Source organism: Seriola aureovittata, chromosome 4 (assembly GCF_021018895.1).
Source record: "Seriola aureovittata isolate HTS-2021-v1 ecotype China chromosome 4, ASM2101889v1, whole genome shotgun sequence".
NCBI classification, from domain to species: domain Eukaryota; kingdom Metazoa; phylum Chordata; class Actinopteri; order Carangiformes; family Carangidae; genus Seriola; species Seriola aureovittata.
In genome coordinates this window covers 12,050,694-12,075,627 of record NC_079367.1, presented here as the reverse complement: position 1 = coordinate 12,075,627, position 24,934 = coordinate 12,050,694, and the positions used below count along the sequence as shown (strand labels likewise).

Genomic DNA, 24,934 nt, shown 5'->3' with positions numbered 1-24,934 from the left:
ATCTACCAGCTAGGAATGAATGAATACACTGGTAGCATGTTTTGTACCATGTAGCTCAGCCTCTTCATAATACAGTACATCTTAGCACTACGACTGTAGAATGAGAACTGAATGGTCTGTCAGGGTTTCTCTTTTTAAAATGATCAAATAAGCTGCTTTAAAATAGGCTGTGTCACATCTCAGTAATGATTTTGAACACTCTGGGGATCCAGGTTATTAGAAGTCTTTTTTTGACTCCCTCAAGTCCATCAGTGACGTGTGTCTCGAACCTGCTAAAATTCATTTGAGAGTGACAATCACATAAATATTCAACATGTAGAGGCTTTAACTTAAGTCACACATTACCAGACAACAAGATTGTTTTTCATAATCCTTAAATGGACCATTACAGGTTTTCTTAAGTGTAAACAGGGCCATTGTCTTGTAACCACCTCAAAACCAGTCTAGCCCACAGTGGCCTGACGGTGGAGACAGAAAACCTGCCTGGATCCAAGTTGCAGTCAGAAATAGAATCAATAACAGCAGTAACCCGATGAGGAGACTGTTGGGAATTGAGAAATAAAAAAAAACATTAAAATGAAGTGAAAATATTATGAATAGAATTCCAGCTTTACGCCACAAGCGGCCCTATGCTCAGACCTTTTATTCCTGGTGGGGGGTGGAGGAGTTGGGGAGCACACCACAGGCCCCTGAAGACCCCCACACACACACACACACACACCCCACCCCCTGTCCGTACTGGGGCCAACCGCAGGAATGTGAGCCGCTGTCAGGAAGCTGTAAAGTGCTGATGCGGAGGTCAGCGAGCGTTTACACACATGTGGCTTTACTTTCACAACTCCATCTTTCTTTTTCTCCTTTTTTCCTTCATCTGCTCCTTGTTTTTTTTCTCGCCTTATCTTCATCTTTCCTGAGGACCCCCCCCCCCTTCTCTTTATTCTTTTCTTAACATGAAGGTCCACTATGGTGAGTGCGCCTACCTTGGGTCCCAGCGGTGTTGTTTCTGCTGCAACAGGTTGTACTGTAGGGCATAGGGTCATAGGATTAGGCCTGTTAGTTGGGTGGCACTAAATTAGCATTAAGTGTGAAATATTTTTTTAGTTATACGGTACATAACATGTCATGTTATAACCACAATGCATGCGAACCGGCACCCGAAATAGTTTTTGCTATAGGTGAGGACAAAGAACAGTATTATTAACCTCCTAAGACCCGAACTCTTGCATGGCGTGCATTTTTGATTTCTCTTTGATCTTTATTCTGATTGGGACCTGAGAAAAATTATGTCCAAATATGAGGACATTAGTTTTAAATTTCGATTACTGAGTGGCAGTATAATATCCTCATATGTGGTCACCAGGCCCTCGTTTAGAAAAAGTTAGTATTGTGGTATAGAGAACCCAAAATGTGAGGTCCACATATGTGGACGCCAGGTCCTAGGAGGATAAACAAGATAATGGAAATATAAAATACTATAGTGTACGTAACGTTTGATGTAGTGGTGTTAAATGTAGAAGGAGGACACCTAACCTGTTTCTTGAAGGTGACTGAGAATGGTCTACTTGGCTTTACCAAACCAACACATCAGAAAAGACTGTTCATGGCCTGTATTGGCAGGACTGACTATTTTCATCGCCTGAAAATGTTGACCATCTGTTGTGTAAAAAAATGGACATTGTGCAGGTCCAACATGGAAAACAGTTTTGAAGCGCCAAAAAGGAAAGGGAAAAAAAATGAATGGGAGCATTTGTAAAAGTAATCTGTACTTAAAGAGGAAATCCACAAAAATGTTATTTGTTTTTTCACCCCATATACTCTTGCAAGTGATTATGTGTACAGTGGAAAACAAATATCTTCTCAAAGCCAAGACTTTGGGATACATCTAGTTTGTTGCCCACAAGACCAACAGGTGAAGGTGACACAGACCCAGTTCAAGACCTCTGTGATCGTCTGGCTCATTATAGTCATGGGGAGGGCTCCTTTCTCTAGTTTTTAGCAATTTCAGCAGCATAACTCTAGGGATGATAATGCCGATCTGTCAGACCGAACCCCTGACATCAACTTCAGCAGCACAAACAGGTTGAGATTATGAATCCTGAGGGCTTAAGTGATCCTCTGACTTTCCCTCTAGCTCCACTGTGAGGTTGATGTTTGTGGTTTCCAACTGTTGGATGGATTGCCATAAAATTTGCAATGCACATTAGAATCCTCTGAATTTTCATTTACCATCAAAATTCAAAAAGTTTGTCCAATTCATTTGTTTATGACCAAATACCAACATTCCCCTTGGCCTCAGATGCACTGTTTTACTGCTAATTAGCAAATGTTACCGTGCTCACATGCTAAACTAAGATGGCGAACATGCTATAAACATAACTGTTTAACATTAGTATATTAGCATTGTCATTTTGATCATATTACCATGATGACTTGTAGTTAGCCTCGCAGTGCTGCTAGCACATAACATAGGTGAGAAGTAATGGGAATGACATACAATGATCATGAACGTGAGAATCAAGGCAAGAACAGCTAGCCAAATTTATTCCCCTGGCTTATTATACAAAACTTGTTAAAATTGTGTTGGCAACTCAAATGTTGTACAAGAATAATTCATTTTCAAGATCTCACCGCAAGAGCTCGATGACACTAAATAAGTGAGATCAGGCTGCAGACACCTAGCCCAGCAGACGTGCCACAGGGCAGCCTATTTCTGCCTTAGTTGTGAAAATCCTGATCTCATTAGCTGTCAGTATTATCTTTGACTGTTTCGAGGAAGCCCAGAAATTCCACAGGGTGGAACGCACCGGGCCAGACTGGCCATGTGGTTCTGCTCCGCTTCAGGAAACACCAGCCGTGGACTGTAGTGTGAGAGCAGGCAGCTCTGTGCTCTTGTTTTGACGGAGGCAGCGAAGGCACAGCTCCCTTCTCCTGCTCCTCACATTCCACTTTCTGCAGAATAAACCGCTTGCACCATCTCACTTTCAGTCTTCATCTCCAGTTTTCACCACTAGAATGTGTTTTCTGTGTGCGAGAGGGTAAATCTGGAATACATGTGTCTTAAATTTCAAACTGCTTTCTTTTTGATATGTGTTAAATAATAGCTTAAAATATGATATCCTGATGTCTTTTGTTGAAATTTCGACCCTTTTGAGCCTCATAAAGGTTTTATGGAACAACAAGTCGCATTTTTTTCTACTTGCACTTTTCATACTGTGGTATAAATCATATATATTTCCAGACTTGTGAGTGGTGACTTATTTAATACTGTATTACACACTTAAAACTGACAAAAACACTAAAATGCCAGTGTTGTGCAATTTGCAATTTTTTGAGCCTCCAGCAGTGTTGACAAGGAAACTACAAATGTTGAACCATAGACATGCACTTGTCTCATACTCATTGTAAGTTTGCCTAAAGCACGGTGTGTTTCTTTCTTTCTTTCTCCATCAGCACTTTCAGACCATGCTGAAGACCAAGCTAAATGTGCTGACGCTGAGGAAGGAACCGTTGCCCACGGTGATCTTTCACGAGCCTGAGGCCATTGAGCTTTGCTCCACCACACCGCTTACAAAGAGCAGGACCCATGCTGGATACAAGGTAGGATCACATGAGCCTAATAATCCCCAAATCCAGGCCTGTTCCTGAACAGTAAATCTATAATAGCATTAATAGAATCATAATCCAACTGTTTTTCCCTTTCTTTCTGGACACACAAGTTATATTCATTCCTCTGTGCACTCCCCCCAGCACACTTTTTGAGAGTTTTGTGTCTGAATCACATCTTTGAATAATTAATATTAAATGTGTGTATGTGGCCACACGTGTATGCGTGTGTGCGCTCTGGCATGGGTGTGTTTGTTTTCTTCCTCTCCCTGGCTCTGTTAAGTGTCAGATGTTGGGTTTCAACCAATGAGCTGTTGGACTCGCAGCCTATTCTCTTTTTCATTGTCCTCAAAACAGAAAACAAACAGGGCTACAGATTAAAATAGCAGCCACGCTCTGTTATTACACATAATACTTCCAACCGAGTAACTGAGTGTGTCTTTGTGCGTTTGCTTGCCTTGTGCCAGAGCATTGTAAGCATAACAAATAAAGTGAGATGATTGTGGGCACATGTGAGACAACTTGACGGGGCCGTGTGGGTACAAGGATTTAGGTTTTTTTTTTTTTTCTTAGTTCTTAAAATGTTGTTTTTGGTCACTTGTGCTGTACGGTTAACAAGCATGTCAGGAAAGGAGTTGAAGCTGTTCCAACTTTACCTAACTAAAACAAACATTTCATATCTGGCAGATGCCTTAAAATGTTGAGGAAAAAATAATTCCCTCTTGAAATTATTGCCAAGAAACACACACATGGAACACACAGTCCCCATGCTTGATGTTGATATTTGAGTTTGTTGGATCACCGTACAGAAGAGCTAACAGAAACACACACAGACATATACTGTATATGTATTTATATGCATTGAAAAAAAAAATTCCCAAGGCAGCTAAGAGGCTGAAAATGCTGAGTCATCATAAGCAACTTCCCAAAAACTCCTGAAATTGAAATGTGAAGATGAAGCGAAAGTCGAGAGTCTTTACAGGCAGACATACTTACACACCCAGACATGGTGATAAACAGGGTAAGTAGCAGGGTTTTCATTGACTCATGGTCAAATAAAAGTGGTCTCTTAGTTTTGTTGTAGGAATTATTAAATCTTAAATAACAATATGATTAATGAAATAGGAGCTAATGCTGTGAATGTATTCAAGAATTCATCTTTAATTCAGTGAATTAAGACGATGAGAGGTCTGTGATGAGAGCTGACAGATGACCACTTTCTTTAAAATTAAAGAAAAAAAACATTCCTGATGTGATGTTAGCTGATGCATTATTTACTACAAATCCTTTCACCCGTTACGCTGCTCTTGCTGTGTCTTCATGTCTCTTAAAGACAGCTGTTATCCTGCCAGTTATGATAAAATCAAGCAAGACTTCCTCCTCTTGTAAATGCGGCAGTGGTATTGTTAAACCATGTTTTCACTGAATAAAAACTACACAGGCAGACTAGTAAGATAACACTCAAACTCCTTCATGTTCTCATCAATGTCACATATAGAATGCGACACTGATGCAAACTACATCATGTCTGGTGATTTAAATATGTTTGGTGAAAAAAAAACCCCAAAGAAAACGACTGTGTCTCGGTTATGTCCTGACTGGATATAAAGCCGACACCCTTCCTCTTCCTTCTTTAAGGTCTTTTTCCATTATAGAAACAAAGGTTGAAGATGAATGGCTGAAATGGACTGACAGATGTTAAATGTTGGGTGACAGTTTGAAGAGTTTATTCATTCATTGTTCTTAAAGGCTCAGTAAAATTATTTTAGCATCTTTAGCTTGTACATGCTCCATGTGTTGTTACACAGGAGGTAATAAAACCTCAACAAGCTGTTCCAAATAATATCTAAACACACTTCCAAACCCATGATATTGCTGTTATAGCTACTGTACCCCATGTGCTAACAGATATGGGTTCTTTTTAGCAAGCTAAGTGATTCTTTATGATAAGGGGGTTAGCTGGGCACTACAAATTACATTTGATTGGATACATTTATGCACGTTCCCACAAATGCAGGAAGCATTATCAAACATTTTAGCGTCAGGACTTTAAGATTTGACCTCTAGATGCTTGATAATAAAACACAATAGCAAACACAAGATCATGGATAATGTAGTTTTTATTTGACTGTGTCGTTAAGACTTTTCGCTCAATAATAACCTAAGTGACATGTTGCGTCACAACTTACTGACTCATCAGCATCCCAGTGTTCAGTGCGTCATGCTCAATTTCCCACTGATTAATTGTTTTTAATCACCTGTCATGCACTGGCAATGTGTTTCTTTTTTTTCTTTTTTTCTTTTTTTTGTGGACCTAGAACTGGAAATAAGAAGTGTCCAGCTCTAACAGGAGTTTATCTTTATTTTTTTATCTAAAGTCAGCAGTATAATGATGCACAGTTATTCAGTGGGAATCATGGTAGCAGTGACACACAGCAGCCTCTCTTATCATCCGACTGGCAATCGCTGCCGTGATGGAAGATAAATATTGATATATCGCCTAGGTGAACGCTGCACAGAGCTGGACTTGGTATCCCTCTCTGTCTAGTGTGAATCCCAGCATCCTCTCGCTGCCCGCTCCTCTTTCTGTACCCACTGCTCTTTCCAGCGTTGCTGAGAATGCCAAAGCCATGTTGCCATGGATACCACTACAGCTATTCAGCAGAATACCAGCCACACACAAAAAAAAATTAATTTCCCTCATCTGTCTGCGACCTCCTTATTTGCAAGTCTGTCTGTCTTGCCGCCTGCATCTGTTTGCCTGTGTATTGGCTTGTGTAACTTCCCGTCTGAGTCACTACCTGCTTGTCTGCATATCTGTCTGCCCACCTGCTTCAGCACCTCTGCTTCCACTGTTAGACCTTAAAGAGACATTATTTTCTTTTCAAGGGAGAAAAGTGAGGAAACAATGGTCTTTGCACTTCTTTCCCTCATTCATGCTTGGCTTTTTTATATCCTACAATACAATATGATACAATTTATTATCCTCATGGACTGCTTTATATTCCCTCTCTTTCATTTCTCACTCCTTTCTCCTTCTCTCCGCTCTCTCCCAGCCCCCAGGTGTACTCGCAGTTTACAGGCAGGCAGGAATGCTGGCTAAGGGCTGCTGTGCCCCTGCCAAAGCTAACAGCTAGCAAGGATGAAAGGCCACCTCTCATTGCCCTGCCCGGGCTGCTGCTGTCAAAAGAGGTCCACTTCATGTCCATTGAGAAAACGTGCTCAATGCACTTAACAGCCATGCCAGCCCCACAGTCGTACTCCGTGACAATGGTGAAATTACTTTGGAGACCGCTCAAAACACAACTCGGCTCCTTGCTCATGACTTTGTTGTGTTTTTAATTTAATTTGCTCCCTACTTTCCAAGAGCGTAAACAGAGAGAATGTTATCAACACACTGACACTGAGGACTACACCGTTTGGTCAGGGATTTTAACTCTCTGCTCTTGTCTCTTCAGGGTCATGTTTTCAGGGGGGTCAGGCTAGAACCCTCACTAGTCAAATTAGGTTTTATAAAAGTGTAGCCCCTTGGCTATGCATGTGTAGTGAGACAGTGTGTAGACTGTAGATGTGTTAACATGGATGTTGAGTAGAAACTCCTCCATCAAAATGCTGCTAAAAGATCATATTTGTGTTGAAGTTATCAACAATCAATCAATTAGTTCATTGACAATATTTTGCAATGCCAAACATTTTTTAGTTCCAGCTTCTTAGTTGTTTCTTTTTGTTTAATGCTTTAATGCTCTTGTCTGTTTCCTAAAATGTGAAATTATTCCTTTCAAAGCTCAAAATTGTGAATTTGTAGCTAAATATATCTTAATATTGACTGACATCTTGCTAGCTGCTTCAGTTTCAGGGTCCTGATATTGCTCATGCTGGCTCACTGTTACACTGTCATGACTAGCTTGGGACGCTTAAATAGAACTGAGCCATCATAACTGTGATTAGTAACATGTGTGCTTTAACTGCTATGACACGTCAAAATGTCTGCTGTGAAATAGGGCCCGTTGTCATTTGCAGCCCAAGTTACGTCTGTTTCTGATTGCTCTGCTGGGCATAATTTCCCTCATGTGTAGTTGAACCAAACCAATGATGGTGCGTGATTCTCCTACACTGATGTCATTCACGCTGGCGGCCCAGGACAGGCTGGTCCTACCATGTCTTTATCTTATCTGTGAGGCAGAGAGGCTTTTTGTCCCTCTGTAATTGGTATGCTGATGTCAGTCAGTGTGCTGGACGTGCCGTCACTTCTCCTCCAGTGAACGAGAACAGCACGCACAGTGATGACATTTAGATGATTAGCAACCATCCAGGGTGAGCTGCCCGGTGCTCCCAGTTCCCTGCTGCATGCATGAATGTCTGTCTGTCTCTGTTTTGGTCTGGTGGAGCCTTTGTATCAGTGGTTTTGGACATTAGCTTGCTTTGCCATCTGTGATAATGTACAAACATTCCTGGGTTGTGTCTTTCCAGCTTAAACAGTGTCCATCATGTTGTTGTCAGACCTAACAGCTAATGGGAGCAGCCGATATGTTTCTGTGTGAAGATGGGTTCTGCCTTTGACCACAGTTATTAAGATGGTGCTCCACACAAAGTGTTTAAATTTCAGTGTCAGTTTCCTGTTACTGTTTGGTTATGTTTGCAGAATATTTGTGTGCACCAGTCTAGGGTTGCAGATGGATATATTGACAGATGAACTGCAAGGAAATATGAAAGCTAAAGTACTTGTATGGTGTTGTTCTGTGCCTGTGGTTTAGTTGCAGTGACCATATTTGGAGATTGCTACCTGTAGTCTTCAGGAAAGCTAAGTGCACTGTTTATGTTGGTCATTTTTATCTGTTTTAAGGATAATTAGTATTGCAATGCTTGTTTTATTGTTTGTTTGTAAGAAACTGGCCTCAGGTTAACTGGTGTGTTGTCTCTGCTGGCACTGCTGCTCATCAGCGGGGAGACAGACTGGGCTGCAGTTCAGGGCTTCTCTCACTGATTGACCCAGGCTGTTTGGCTCTTCTCAGATTAAAAGACTGGATAGTCAGACCAAAAGTTTAGTCATCAGCTCTTTCTTTGTGTCACTCACGTTCACTGTTTCATGGTGCAGGTCAACAATATAAAAAAAAAAAGTTTATAGAGCTTTACATATCCATATCATATCTATATGGTGTACCCTGCCTTTCACCAAATGTCAGCAGGAATATGCTTCAGCATCTGGACTAGATGAACCTCAACGTGTTCTGTAGGCTGATCCTGATGCACCCAGTACGGTGTGAATGTACAGCACTTACAACATTTCTATGAGCCCTGACTTAATAGCATGTGTTTGTAAGGGAAAATAAAAGTTTCATTAATACACTTTTGTATTTGCATTGCAAATTTGTGTGGGTGGGTGAGACCATATTTTGTGGCCAGAAATTGAAAACGTAGCTGGCTCCTGTGACACCTAGACACATTTTATGACCACCATTGGAATATGGAGAATTTTACCCTATAGTAGACTGTATGGAAAGGGCTGTGAATGTGAAAGCTTCTTTCATGTACACTGAGGTGCTCCTGTCTTGACTTACACTGAAACACTCAGACTCTGTTTTGCACACACACACACACACACACACACACACACACACACACCCACCCTTCTTCTTCTCAATGCACAACACAAACAAGGCAAATACACACAGCACTTGTAAAAAAAAAAAAAGAAAAAAAAAAAAACCCTCATCCATCTTTGCATGCCGTGGCAAGCGGAGCCAGCTGTACTGTGCTGATTCAATAAGTTTAGAGGAATGTTAACAACCTCCTCAGGAATGCTGCGTTCCCAAGCAGTGGATTTCCAGTCATGTTGAGGGATCCAGACGCAGGGGCCTACTGAGGGAGAACGCCAGGATAACCTTAGCATCAGACAGTTTTACACATGCTGTATCATTTCTGTATGTGACTCAGTAACTGTCTTTATCCCAATGCCATGGTGCTGACTATAGCCTGACTGATACCAGAATCCAATACAGATATTACAATGATATGTTGTCAATATTTGCGTTTTTTCCCCATATAAACAGAGAAAATACACACATTGTGGAAAAAGGGAAAATGCTGACCCAGATACAGTATGTGCTGAGTGACACATGTCAAATTTTTAAACAAGGTGGACCTGGTGCCAAGATTTTTTTGTCAAACTCATTTTCTCACTACTACTATACTGTACCCAAAAATATATGTTTTATGGCACTACAGTTTCTTATTACTTATCAGCAGACATACAATATGTGCTCCCCATCTTTTCTAAATTAACTGAAAGGTTAACTCTTTGGAAGTTACAAGCTTCCTTTTAGACAGTGATTATGACAAGCAGCCAACATCAAATCACCGCTGCCAGATACAAATCTGATATGTTTCCAAATAGTCAGCTTGAGGTATGAACAAAACAGTTCACATTGGCATCCCAACTCATGCCGTTTGGAAGTGATAAAGATTTGGATAGAGAGAGCGCTGAGAGATAGACTGTGTGTTTTGTCTGCACCACCTGTTTGTCCTTGGACCAGTGTCTGGGAAAGTGCCTAATGCTTAAACGACAAGTTCCAGAAGGGTTGCTGACTGTTTGTACCTTCACATCAGTCTGTTCCCAGACCTGATTCAACAGGACCAAACTGCTTTCCTTAACAACTGCCTCCTTGTTCTGCTCTAAGCCCCTCTTCCTGTCATCTCAGCCCCTCTCTTCTCCTTTCTCCATGTTCCCAAAGATTCTCCGTAGGGACAGGTATCTCCTCATTGATTCCTCTTAAGTCTCTCTTCCTTCTCCTCCTCCTCCTTTTCCCATACCTCCTTTCTTCTGCTTGATAGCTGAACCAGCTGTGGCCCCAGCAGCAGCAGCTGCCCTAGCTCTACACCTCTCATACACACACATGCATGCCTGTGCGCTTACACGCAGATACAGACTCCCTCTGACTGAGACAGACACACAGACAGTGTGTGTTGTGTGTGAGTGCACCAGGATGTTCCTGTCTTTCTTCCCACTGGCTCACTTGCTGGGCTGCGGATGTTTTTTCTGTCTCCCTCTGTGTATCCCACACTTTCCTCTGTCTTTCTTTGCATTCAATTACTGTCTACCAGCTTTTCTGTCTTTTCTCCCCATGCGTTTACATCAATAAGTTTCTCTATGCGTGTCTGTCTAGTTCTCTTTTGTCATTCCATAATTGTGGTTTGTCAGGCATTGTTGGTTTTTCATGCAGTGATTCATCAAAAAATGTTAAATGTTAAAATCTGTTTGCCTCATTTATCATTAACCTCAGACAGGATTGTTGCTGGCATGCAGTGGTGGCAGAGTGACTGTGCTGGCATGCATGTACAACAGAATGTTTTTAATGAGTAATAGTTGCAGTCTTTTGCATACTATGCATCATTTGCACAACTTCTCCGATGCCTACTACAAATGTCTCTTAGCACAGAGTCGACCAACACCTTGGGATCAGCAATATGACTCCAAACTTTGGCTAGATATAAGCATATACTGTATGCTCTTGTTATCACCACATAGAGGGTGTGTGCGCACTGATTAATGTGTGTCTGCATATGTGTAATGTGAATGTAAGAGGGGAAACTGTCGACGGACCACTATGACCTGTAAGGCTGGGTCACCTAACTAACAAGTGCTACCGCTAACGAGCTAATTTTCTAGCATGTTTATTGGCAGCTGTGTGAGCTATTATAACAGTGCTACCTTATATTTTATAGACCACACTGGCTGTGGGCTTGTCAATATCATTAGATTTGTTTTTATTAACATTAAAATTGATATATTTCAATAGGAATTGATATTTGAACCTTTGTCTTTCTACCACAATAACATTTAGCTTTTTCCTCCTCATGATCTCATGTTTTTCCAGCCAGACAGATCACAGTTGGTGGATATTACTTTGCAGGGCCACAGATGCACTCATTGAGGAATTTGATGGAAAATTCTATGATAATACAACTGTAGTACAGAAAAGTTTTCAAAATCTGATAAACAATGAGTAGGTCAATTAAAGAGCTTGAAGGAAAGGTTTGACATTTTGGGAATTATGGATTTTCCCTTTCATTACAATGGTTAGATGAAAAGATTGATACCACTCTCATAGCTGTACAGTAAATATGAATAGCTTCATATTTAGCGCACAGATAAGACAGTGATAATCTTCTCATCTTGCCCTGACAAAAAAGTCAATAATCATATATCCTAGCAAAAAGTGGCCTACTGACGAATTATCAGCTGTCTCCGTCATGTCATGTGACCTTTGCTTTGCAGGTATAGCAAGGCAGTCCATCAAGAGTCTCCCAATGTAGGAGAGAGTAAGAATAGAAAAAGACAATGACCTCCATAAACCAAGAGTAATGGTGGCCACATGTCTCACCACACATGCAAATGTTTAACCACACTCCTCCTCCCTCCTCTCACAAACTCGATCCATTTCATTGTTTTTGTCTCTGTCCTATGAAGCTGGTATACAAACACATTTAGTTTCTCGTCTGCAGCACCAATCCAACGGATACTTTAAATTTCAACTTGACATAAGTTTAGTTTCCCAAACCCTGATTTTTTTTTTCTCCTTCTTCCCTCAGCCCGTATGTTTGTTGTCTGGTTGTCTGTCCGTTTTTCTGTCAATGTTTGCTTTGCAGCATTCCTTCTTTGCAGCCCTCAAGGCCTTCGTTCCTGTAACTGATCATTATTTCTGTCTCTGTATTGCTTCACATGGAATCAATATTTTCAGTTTGACTGTATAGAACTGCTAACAATTAGCTGCAGAAGGAAGTCAGAACAATAGAGGGGATGTGAGGATAGAGATGGGGGGGGGGGCAGATGATAGGAGTTCAAGGAAGAAACGGGTGAAAGAGAGAAGTGGGAGTGGAAGAAGGAAGAGACAACAGAGTTTCAGAGTGGAGTAGAAAGAGGAGAAACACATGGAAAGTTGAAACAAAGGGGAGGACTCAGTAGATCTCTGGAATGATTTAAGCTGCCTGCCTGACTTCGCCAGCACTGAGACGACTGGTGAGCAGGCCGCCAGAGCACAGGACAGCAGATGTTTTCTGTCCTGGATGCACAGATTGACGTATCAATTTTGTCCCGAGCTTGATGGGTAGAAAAATAGAGCTAGAATGATTTGCTTCATGCTGTGCACAAACACTAACAGAGTCCTCACGCAGGCGTTTACATTCTGGCTTGGAGTTCTTGAAAGCAGCTTGTTTCTGAGCTGTCAGTGAGTCAGTCTCTTCTCCGTCTGCAGAATTTTATGATCATTTGAGTCAGTGTGTCTCTTCATTGTTCCAGTCATAACCCATGATTTGTACCTTTGGAAACTGTCCTTGTGTGTTCACACAAACTCACAAAGATGCTCACAAACACGCTGTAGCTGTTAAAAGACACCAACTAACTTGTCTCAGGTCTTTGCTTCCAGACACAGATTGTGCACAGAACCACCATATGATGTTGCTTTGAGGCCTCATATTTAATGCAGGAATTCAGCTGGTGTCAGGTGTTAGATAAAAATTTGTGTTCTTAATTTTTCACATCTCTCCCTGGCTTCTTTCAGCCTGCAAAAGCATAATTTTCCTTAATGTTTGTCCACAAACCAAAACAAGACTCAGACCATGTACTCTACATCTGGGGCTGTGATGATGTTTTGTTACGCCTCTGCGCCAGCGACATCCACAGCTGGAAGCATTATGTTCTCGGGTTGTCTGTCTGTACATCTGATTCAAAGCAATTTCTTTAAATTTGGTACAAACAGTCACTTGGACTTAAGAATGAACTGATTAGATTTTGGTGGTCAAAGGTCAAGGTCACGGTGACCTCACAAAACATATTGTTGGCCATAACTCACTAATTCAAAAGCTAATTATAAAACAATTTAAAAAAAATATCTAAAAGGATAAAATTATGAAGTGTCGACATTTTATACCCAAAAGGTCAAAGGTCAACTTCAATGTGACATCATGATGTTCTGCAAAAACATTTCTGGCTGTTATACAATGCAGTTGGTGGAGGCATAAATGCGGTAATTGTAGTTTCAGTTCTAACCCAATAATAAAAAACATTTTTGTCTACCCATCACCATTTATTGGAAGGCAAACTTAATAAACTCCACATTGAGTTTCACATGAATGTACAAACACTCAACTATCCTTCTAACGATGCTAAATTTACCGACAGACCACATTTTAATACCAGGTGTAAATGGGCTCAGTGTCGTCTTAGGCCTGAAGGAAAAGTCTGTACGGGTGAAATAGGTGATTCATGCACTTCAAAACCAAAAAGAAATCAGGCGTATCCAAAGCTTTAGTGGTGTATTTGTTTTTTATGAACACGGCCTTATAAGCTGTATTTTTTTCCGTTTCTATCTATCCCTCATCTTTCTGCTCAAGCAGTGTAACAATTTCCTCTTCAGCTGCTGCATGTTTGGATTCAAAAACACAAAGTTTAATGTTTGCTCTGTCTGGTGACCTCCTCACCTCACACATACACACACACTCACTTACTTTTCTCTCAACCATACACACACACACACACACACACACACACACACACACACACTCTTATACAAGTGTATTTCATTTGTATTCATATCTGCATGCCTGGTACAAGTTACTTAAAGAAAAATTATTTATCCAGGCACATTACCTACATCACTTCCTACTTCCACAGAACAGAGACAATAAAGCAGAGATGTATAGATTGAGCGAAAACACTGGCCTACTCCCAGTTTCTGTAAGACAATCAAACCTGGCAAAGCAGTCAGCCTTCATTCAGCTAGGAAGCAAGCAATCAGTGGAAACGATCACAGTTTAAACAAGTAACTCAATATCAAAATAGGAGCATCAGAGAAAAGCAGCCCATAATGACTCTTTATTGCTTTTTGACATACAAACAGCACACTGGATGGTTGATGTATCTTGGCTCAGTCTTTGGATTTGTTGGCCGGCTGAGTGACTGACCGCCTTTTGGCTGCAAGAGGGTGTCAGTGTGGTTGACTAGCAAACCGCCCAGCCCAGCCTCCAGGCTGCCCCTGCAGACCTGTGGTAGTCAGCTGAATGATGGATCCAGTGCAAAGGCTGCATGTCCCACCCTGTGGTCACTGCTAATGAAAACCATGCATGAGGAGGCAGCTGCTTTCACTGCCTGGATCTCTTATGGTTGCCTATAGGAAACTGTGAAATCAATGTTGTGTTGCGCTGCAATCAGGGTATTTCGGGGGCCAATCCAGCCGAGTGGTAGGATCCTCTTGTTTGTGTATATGTGGATAATGTTCACCACAAATCACTCTTGTTGTGGTTTTGACATCAGTTGGGGAAAATAAACTACATATGTTCATTCAACTGATTTTCACACAAAATATTTTGTTACCATTGGTTGAGTTTACAATATTTTGAGAATTGATTTTACCACTGCATTCTGTCAGAGGAAATGTCTGCCCACAGTGGAGACATATCTCTGATGTTGGCATTGCAGTTGTTGTTCCATTTCCTCCTTTTTCTTTTTAAAGATTCTTTCAATCCTTTCATATATGTGTTTGTGTATAATTAAGGGTGTTTATGCCTCACAACAGCCATGTCTAGAGGCATTATGTTTTCGGGTTGTCTGTCTGTCCCATTCTTGCGACTGCAATACCTCAGTAACGCTTTCAGGTAATTTTCTCAAATTTGGCACAAATGTTCGCTTGGACTCAAGGATGAACTGATTAGATATTGGTGGTCAAAGGTTAAGGTCACTGTGACCTCACAAAACACGTTTTCAGCCTCAGTATCTCAGGAATGCCTTGATCCGTCCCTTCCTTTTGAAGGTGTCAGTGTTGTGAGTCCAGTTCAGTTTGTTATTGATTTGACTTCACTTCCTCTCCCTGTCTGACTCCTGTTTCTCTCATAGTCCACCACAAGCTCATTGGTTTTGCTCATATTGAGCTTCAGGTATCCTGTGGAATCATACATATCTATATAGTGATATAGTAGTGAGTTCCATTTTGCCCAAAAAAAAGACACAAACATGCATGTAAACTGCAACTTGAGTGGTTGGCAGAGGCATACAATCACACGGCGTAATTCTAGTTACATTTTTGTACCTTTATGGTAAATGCTACACCTGTCCTACATAAGACTAATTGTCTGTCTAACTGAGAGACTGGCGACTGGTTGACTGTTCTACATGCTTACTCTCAAAGATCCCATTCAGTCAAAATCATAGCAGAGAATGAGGGCAGGTAGACTTGACGGTTGCACACTAATCAAAACTTGTGAAAGAAGAGAAACAGTCACATCATGTGATGAATAAAACAGGACCCAGGCCTCCGCTGTGTATCACTTTCTGGTGCTTTATGTCAGTCAGTCATGCTTTATGCATTGGCATCTGTTGATGTGCTTGGTGGGATTTTTTCCTGTTATAAGCATCATAGAACATAAGCAATGAAAAGACTTACAGATAATAGTTCACTTAAATTTCTTAAGGGAATTGTGTTATCAAGACCACAGACGGGCTTGATATTTGGCAGATGTGCATTGAGCCATGAATGTAGGCCACATCTTCTGTAAATGTTGCAGACTGTTATATGATACACATCTTTTCTTTAGTATTCACACTTATCATTTGACTCATGTTATCTGCAGCTGCGTGTCAAATGTGTGCTGTATGTAAGCCAGCTGTAATGAACTCTTGAGAGTGTAGCGTATTCCCCTGCCTCAGTATAAACACAGACAGGAGTGAAAACTCTTTGAGTGTTTGACTCGTAGCAGGCTCCTCCTCTGTGTATTTTTATAAAGCCATAAAGAACACCATGTAGAGAAAGCGCACAAGTCAGCCATTATTCCTGGAACGCTCTTGAATTGGCCACATTCCCATAGAAAACTCCAGCTTTGTTCACTTCTTAGCTCTCTCTCTCCCCTTATCCTTCTCCATCTCCTCAGTCTATCGCGCTCCTGGTATGCAGTGTCATTACTATGGTATTCTATGGTCCTTGTTGCAACCACAGCTTCTCTTTGGGAAATAACACACATACACAGCCTTCAGCATGTCAGCAAAGTTACCACAGTGAATTAGAAAAGCCTCTCATCACCACTGTTGATTCTTAAAACATCTTTCTCTAAACAGCAACTTAAGTACCCCAGTTTTTGAGGTTAATTGGCCTAAAGATGTACACTGAACATCAAATTTATTAGTTCAGTCAAACATTATTTTTTAATTTGCTCCACAGTGATTAGCTCCCAGTACTTGTCATGAAGTAATGTTTTTAATATTAAAAACTGCCTGAGGTGATATGAAATGGAAATGGATGCAGTCCACTTGTTTTTCACAGTTAATGTTTTTGCCCCATCTTACGAGTTGACACTGAACATCTACCCCTGAACAGTTAATTAGTAGGTTGGACTCTGAAAACAAGGGACCTGTGGTATCCTGATTTTAAACCTAACCATGCAGACATCAGTTCTTTGTAGAACTGTCCAAGGTTAATGGGTGGACGCTTTTTCCCATTGGGAAAGTGATCTTTTGGTCCCCTCTGTACACTAAAATATCACTAAACACACTCTTAATATTTTTACCTAAATGTTCTTGACGCTTGTCTGTTTTAATTGTGGCATTCCCCAGGGGTCTATTCTTGTCCCACCGTTGTTTTCAATTTATTTACTTCCCATCATCATACAAAACCATGATGTCCCCTTCCATTGCTATGCAGATGACATGCAGTTATTCATTCCACTGCTATCCAACAAGTGTAGTAGTCAAGCCTTCTTCTTGTCTGTCTTAATGACATCATATTTCATGATGATAAATCGGTACTTTATAGTGGTATCAGTCAGCTTTCCCTCAAACAGGTCCAATAGGTGCAGACTGCTGCAGCTTGGAATATTTACTGGCACCAAGAAATTTAAATGTATCATCCCTGTCGTGGTCAACTTGCATTGACTCTGATAGATTCTATATTGATTCATTAAATTTTGCTCCTGACTTCTAAGGCATTAAATGGTCTTGTACCAAAATATGTGATTGATTTGCTGACCCCTTACATGCCTGTGCATCCCTTAGATCAATAGGGTCTACTGGTTATTCACATGTCTACCCTAGTGCCAGAAGTTGACCAGGGGTTCACAGTTAAAGCCCCCAGAGTTTGGGATACTTTGCCTGTTGAGATTACACAGGCTACGTCTGTAACATCTTTAAAATCACTTCTTAAAACTCTCTTGTCCAAGAAAGCCTGGGTGAATATGTTTCATCTTGGTTTTATCTCTTCATGTTTTCCATTTTGTGTTTTCTACCTACTTTTTCACAGCATGTTATTGTCCTTGTGTCTTATTATTGCATTTATGGTTTGTACTATTTTTAAACAGATATATGATATATATGTGTGTGTGTGTGTGTGTGTGTGTGTGTGTGTGTGTGTGTATATATATATATATATATATATATATATATATATATATATGGCACCCCTGTTGTTTTTCTATTTGCAGCTTCTGCACATCTGGTGAAAAACTGCTTTTCAAACTGCTGTGATGTATTTTAGCCAACTGCATATTTACAATTGTTACACATCAAGCAGTGGAGAAGATGAGTCTAATAGTATCTGTGTGCGTCTCCTTTCCTGCAGGTGACCTACCTGGGTAAGGTGACTATCTCTGGGACCCAGTTCCTGTCTGGCTGCACAGAGTCAGCAGTGGTAGGTCTAGTGGAACGTCGTGCCCAGCAGCAGGGCACTTACCCTCCGGGCAACTCTCTGCTAGAGATTCGGCCCTTCCAGGTGCGCCTTCACCACCTGGACGAGCACGGCGAGGCCTCAGTAACCATGGACACCTACCAGGTGGCGCGGATCGCCTACTGCACAGCTGACCATAGCATCAGACCCAACGTATTTGCCTGGATCTACAGGGAGATCAATGATGACCTGTCCTTCCAGATGGACTGCCACGCAGTGGAGTGTGAGAGCAAGCTGGAAGCCAAGAAGCTGGCACACTCGATGATGGAGGCATTCCGCAAGACTTTCCACAGCATGCGCAGCGACGGCCGCATCCATAAGAGTGGCTCATCGGACGACTTTGCAGAGGACTCATCCACCCCTGAAGACTCAACCCCAGATGACGGTTGAACTGACACTCACCTAAGCTCCTGATCCCCATCCTAACAAAGCGAGGGATGGCTGGAAGGATGGACAGATTACCTGCTCTCTCTCATTCTCCCCTACAATCTCTCTTTTCTGTTATCAATTTGGAACAAAATTAACTGACCCTGTGAACCAACACACCCAGGATAATGAAGTAACTTTTAAATACTGTAAAGGGATGGTAGATGGAAAAGACCTACGCTTATATACAGGGATAGCAAAGTGCTGCCACTTTGAGTAAATGGCCCTCAAAGACCCACACGGGGCCTTTTAAGCACCTCTGTAAACGCCCTCAAGAGATTGACTCAACATTTCCATTTTCAACCACTGTTACTCCTGCACCGAGCAGAAACACTGTTTGTGGTTCTTAAGCTTTTCCATCTAAGAAACAACAAAGTTTAGTCCCTGTTCTTCTGACCCCAGCTTATGAAAATCTATTGCTACTCTTGCCATGTAAGGACCCAGCAGAAATAGGCCTGTGACCTATTTTGGATTCCAGCCCAGAGTTTATGAGACTGTTGGAGCACATAAATTCTTTAAATGTTTAATTATGTGGATCTCTGTTACAATGCCTTCGACCTTGATAATAGCAAATGAGGATGTGAAAGAAAAGCCCAGCCTTTAAGCACTACTCATATCATCACTACAGTACCTTAGTCCAACCCCAAAATTCTTTGCCGGCATGGCTGTTACTCATGTGGACGATGGAGCTAGAGCTTCTACCTCTGTCTCTGTTTAATAGGTACTTAAAGATCCTGAGTATGTTAAAGGCACCTGGGAGAATAAAGGTGCTAAATGATGTTACATTTTAGAAATTCTCTCTAGGCTGAAAGCCTGGGCCTGTCTCAGACACCTTAATCATCCACATCTGACTTCTGTTTTGAGTATACCAAAATTCAGGCTGGATTTTGCCTGTCAGATTATGTGCCTCACTTTCCTCTCACATTAGTTTGGTCTCTCACCCAGGTCCCAGAGTGTGTGTATGTGTGTGTGTGTGTGTGTGTGTGTGTGTGTGTGTGTGTGTCTGTGTGTGCGTGTGCGTGTCGGTCTTTCTGTGTGTGTGTGTGTGTGTGTGTGTGTGTAGGTGTAATTGCTTACTTCTGTACTTTGTATATATGAATGTACACGTGAGTGCTTGCATCTCTGTGTGTGAAAGAGAAAAGGAAGATTAGAGGGAGGGAAGACTTCTCATCGCCCTGGAAGCATCCATCTTTGATGCTTCAGGGAGGCGTTTTAAAATCAGACATGGTACTGTGACCATTTGCCACGTTTTCTTACTTTAATCTCGTATGAAATGAAAGCATGAGTATGAGCGTCTGAATGTGCCAGTCACTGAGGTTGTAGGACCCTTAAATCACAGCCGTCCAAGAAAACGACTGGCACCTCCTGGCCTCTGCTGAATGTACGATGAGTCCGACGTGCTGTGAGCATCTCACACCATCTCTAGTCACTTCAGTCTCCGATAATCCCCTCATGCTCTCACAGACAGCTGTACGGGAGCGCGTCGGTGACGAGTTAGCTCTGCTGCCCTGCATTGCCTCTCCGAGCGACTGAGGCATCATTGTGGGGCAAAAAACTCACCAGAGCTCCACGTTACTTTCTTCTTTTCTAACTAGACTGTGTTGAAAGGATTGGACCCTGTCAGTAGAAAAGGTCTTTGGTCAGTGACTCAAACAGAATGATCAGATGGCTCTGATCAGCACACACTCTCACATATATGCACCTACATACGACTATACATATGTACACACACATTGTATTTGAATCTCGCTCAATAAGCTTATGTAAATACAAATGTATCACTTTCCAAATATTACAGCATAAATGTTGATAGCTATTTTAAATAAAAAAAAAAAAAATTGAGAACATCATATGATACAGAAACAGTGTTATGTTATAAAGCCTACTGTGAATAATAAGTGGAGAGCCTGATAGCCGTGGCTGTGTGAGCATGTGTGTGTAAGTGTGTGTGTGTGTGTGTGTGCGTGTGTGTGTGTTCTGAAGGGATTGTATGTGGTGAGAAGTGTGGTGAGGGGTGTGTATGGACAGGATGGGGGGGGGTGTTTATAAAGCTGTAGATTACTGTGTCATGTCTGTCTGAAAGCTCAGACGCGCTTTAAATGTTCGAAAAAATGTTACTTAAGTGTTTTCTATACAGTGTTTGCAAAGATCAAGAAACAATTGCATATAAAGTATTTACCAACACCAAGCGTGTGATGGTGTGGTCTGTTTTGTCTCAAATCCACATCTCATGTCACCTCATTCATTCATTCATTCATTCATTCATTCCCCGCTGTCATTAGTTCCTGACTGAAAGAAGTTTTTATTCTTTAAGCTCTGCTTGATTTTAACTTACTGGATTCCCTGCTGCGGCTGTGTGTGGGAGGACAAATACAAAGCATGTTCAGTTTCAGAGCAAGCAAAATAAGTAACCAGATGATGCTCCGACAGGGCGCCAGGACAGATGTAAAGTGTAACCACGCAGTCAGTTTATCCTCGATACACACATGTTGCTGCACACTGGAATGTGATTTTCCTGAAACTATTCTCTGTGTAATATCTGCTTTGACGTGTCGTGTGTGCTTTAAGAAATGTTTGGATGTGACTTAAAGCCACAGTCTGACACAAAAGCTATTCATTCTCTTTTTTTCATGGGATCATAATTGACAAGTGTAGGAGGGGTTGACGTATTTGAAACATCATTCATGCTGCATTGTGAGCAGGTTTGAGGATTTTAACACTTCTACTACAATCACTCTTCTGCTGTGTGTGGCCACAATGCCCTGAAACACTCATAAAAATAACTTTATGGCATTTCCAAGCATGTTTCAGGTTAAAGTGTGACACAGCCACAGCTTTGTCCATCCTCTGAAGGAGGTTTTTACCATTCCTCACATTCCTCTGACTTCCTCAGATCTTTCTCTTTTTTTTCATTGTGTTGTTGAGCTCCGGCCTCTTGTCTGCCAGAATGTGGCAAACCCCTTTCTCTTCAACGTGCCCACATCAATAACAAGATAACTAGCTGCTCTGTGCTTCTATGGCTGGCGATCATTTTGCAGCTTAAGAGCTGCAGAGAATTGGAGGCAAAATGGATGCTGTGAAGAATGTTAATGTGCGTTGAATGAGAACACTGCCTCCCTCTGGCAAGACAGGCTACAGCTTCTGCTTTGAACATTTTGTTTCAAAGAGGCCTTTACATGCTGTCATAAACAGTCCAAATCCTCATGATGATAATCATTGCTTTGTGTATGGCAGGTGCGAAACACATTGTTTTGCTGTCCATTGCTGCTGCTCATCTAGGATTCAAAAATAAAAGGTAACAGAGCCTGAATTCGTGCATTCTGATTCATTTTCTACAGAAACTACTGCTCCTGAAAGAGAAAGAGGCATTTTTGTTTATAATTTAAGCAACGCTTTACATTAAACAGATGCAACGTTTCTCTGTTCTCGTCAACCATGATCACACAAGCTTCACTGTTTAGATGCCTCTTTGTCTTGGATCTCTACTGAGCATACACTCTCCAATTGCTCTCCACTGTGCTCTTGTGTCTGTCTGACCCACTTCCAGCAGTGCATCAGCACTGAGGGGCCCTGTGGGGCCCAGAAAGAGGCCACCCGGGCAGCCTGCATCTCTGCTTCACTGAGGCGTCAGTCAGTCAGTCAGCTCACAATACCACTCTGTTACCGCTCCAGCTGGCCGCTCTTCCTCCTCGAAGTCCCAGAACCGCCTGTCTATCCACCCGCCAAGGGCCCACATGCTTGAGGTCCGGCTGGGGAGGGGAGCAGCTAGTGCCAATACTGGCTGCTGATCAGACTCCTCGTATTCGCTCACTATCTCTGCCTTTCTCTCTTTTTTTTTTTTCTCTGGGCTGCTGCTCCCCAAGCAAGGGGCCCAGGACTCTTGGAGAGCCTGTGGTGGAGTACTGTAAACATGTGTGTGCAACATATGTGTGAAATGGACCAGGAACTGTACACATTTTTTCTGCCCCTGGCTTGACTGATAAAGAACACTTAACATTGCAAAAGATGCAAATAGTTCCACATGGTTCAGTGTGGTGAAACAATAGGTTAGGTTTCAAACATTCAGAGAGAGTAAGCATAAGTTTTCTATTAGTGGTGATTGTTACAGATACATATTATAACCACTGCTAATTCAGTTCTGGCATTACATTCAATTTTGTGCGCAAAATTACTCTGGCATGAGTACTCTGTCATCACCATGTTGAACTCTTGATAACTTTATACCACTGTATTAAATACATTATAAACTGAGCTTGACAGAAAACATGACAAAAGCATATTTCTAAGAAAATTGAGAAATAATATGGGCAACGCTTTGTTTTATGGGACCATTATTTTGTAATAATTTCCCAATACTTTGCTGGAAAGGACTTAGTAGTATTGTACTAGTTATGAGGAAATTAGGAATTTCCTTGAAACAGCAAATCCAAGAAATTGTTCATTCATTATTTTTGATAATTGAAAACATTATTGATGTTAAATGTTGATATAGATGTTTGCTTGTACAGAAATGTCATATTTGCGTCTGTCTCTGCTTTCTCTGTAATATTTTTCCAGGAAAGTTCTGAGGAAAGTATTGGGAAATTATTATGGATCCATAAATATGAAGTGTTACCATGATGGAAAGAGAACTAGTTTAACATCTAAAGTACTGGGGGTAATGTATCTTCCAGACCTGAGGATGAGTGATGACGAGGACAGCCTCAGTTACATTCATTTTTTCTGACATACAAAGCATTTCCTCTGATCATGTCCAGATCCCCTCTCATCCCCTCCTGTTGGACTGGTCCCTGAAGCTTTCATATGATTTAAGATTCCTGTCGTAATGAAATGTAGACAGGAATGAAGGGGGGGGGGGGGGGGGGACTCCAGACTCCAGACTCTCTCATTCATCTGTTAACCTAATCCCTGAGGATTGAGTGCACATCACTATTGTAATACACCTACAGTCACATACAGATGAGATGCGGCCCTGAATCCCCGGGGGACAGGAAATGTCTGGACTGTGATCCAGGAGGAGCTGGTTTGTCAGGAACAAGGGATAAAGGTCTGAGAGAACAACAAACTAAAACAGATCCCGGAAGAATGTCAGTGGCTCGCTCTTTAAAGTCCTACTGTGCGCTGTTTTGATGTTATTTAAACAGCTGTTGGTGTTTAAAACAACTAACATTACTGAAAAAATAAACAAATTGGATTTCTGTGAAAGTAAATTACATTTATTTTACATTTAAAAAATATCTCCTTTTAATAATTGTTAGATTATATGCTGTTCATGCCACTCCTGTGTAATGGTGATACTTTATTTGACTTTATCTGCTTCATTGTAGGACTGCATTCTGCATGTAGATAAAAGCAGATTTGGACAGGCTGCTGCCAAAGGAGGACAGAAGCACTGGAAAAGAAGCAGTGAGAAGAATGCAGAGGATTGTAGTAGAAAGTGGAAAGGAATGCATGTGCAGAAAAAATAAATTGGATGACTAGGTGACAGGAATGAAGACACGTCTCATCTGGTTGGGCATCTTGCACCCAGATGTTGAGGGAAGAGCTGTTTAATCCAGCTCTGTCACATCCTGCAGACTGGGCCAGAAAAACAGCTCAGAAAAATAAACAACTGGCCAAAACGTCTCATTGGTTGTGAATTACATTTCAGACACGAATAGATGGATGACAAAAAATGAAAAAAATGCACTTTTCCCTTTGTGACCGTGTGAAGAAGGTCTAAAAACAGAACTCAAGACCTGATGACACACAGCTGATGTTACCTACTTTGTCCACTTGGTGTCATCATAGCTCAGCAGTTAGAAAACAGATGGACTGGCTTGCACACTGTCTGAAGAAGATGGTATGGCAGTAATGGAATGGCACAAGAGCCGAATATTACACCCTTTCCAGATAGCAGCGTTTGTAAAAGTATGAACTGCTGAATTAGATATAGTCAGTGACCTGGTCTTTAATTTGACTACATAATGGGAAATTAGACTAAAACAGAAGCATTTCTATTTTTCCCCCTCATCCCTCAGTACAGTGTGACCTCTTTGTGATTCCTCAAATTGGGGAATTTTAAAATGACATTAGTAAAAAAATGTTAAGACAAAGTCGGCCTGTTTGAATAGCATCCCTTTGAATTGTTCTAAATGATAGGAGGTGCCAAGAGGATATTTGAAATGTTTCAGTCTCTTCTCAGTCACTACAGGGTTGCTTTA

The 24,934-nt window shown here is 41.4% G+C and overlaps 1 protein-coding gene across 1 annotated transcript in view; it reads left to right on the top strand.

The window, feature by feature from the left end:
* Positions 1 to 20,915, top strand: part of pid1 (phosphotyrosine interaction domain containing 1) — a 29,453-nt gene extending 8,538 nt beyond the window's left edge. The window contains exons 2-3 of the mRNA XM_056374763.1: positions 3,451 to 3,597; positions 18,201 to 20,915. Of these exons, the coding sequence (XP_056230738.1) occupies positions 3,451 to 3,597; positions 18,201 to 18,695 (642 nt within the window). The 3' untranslated portion in view covers positions 18,696 to 20,915. The remainder of the gene's footprint in view (positions 1 to 3,450; positions 3,598 to 18,200) is intronic.
* The last annotated feature ends 4,019 nt before the right edge of the window (positions 20,916 to 24,934 follow it).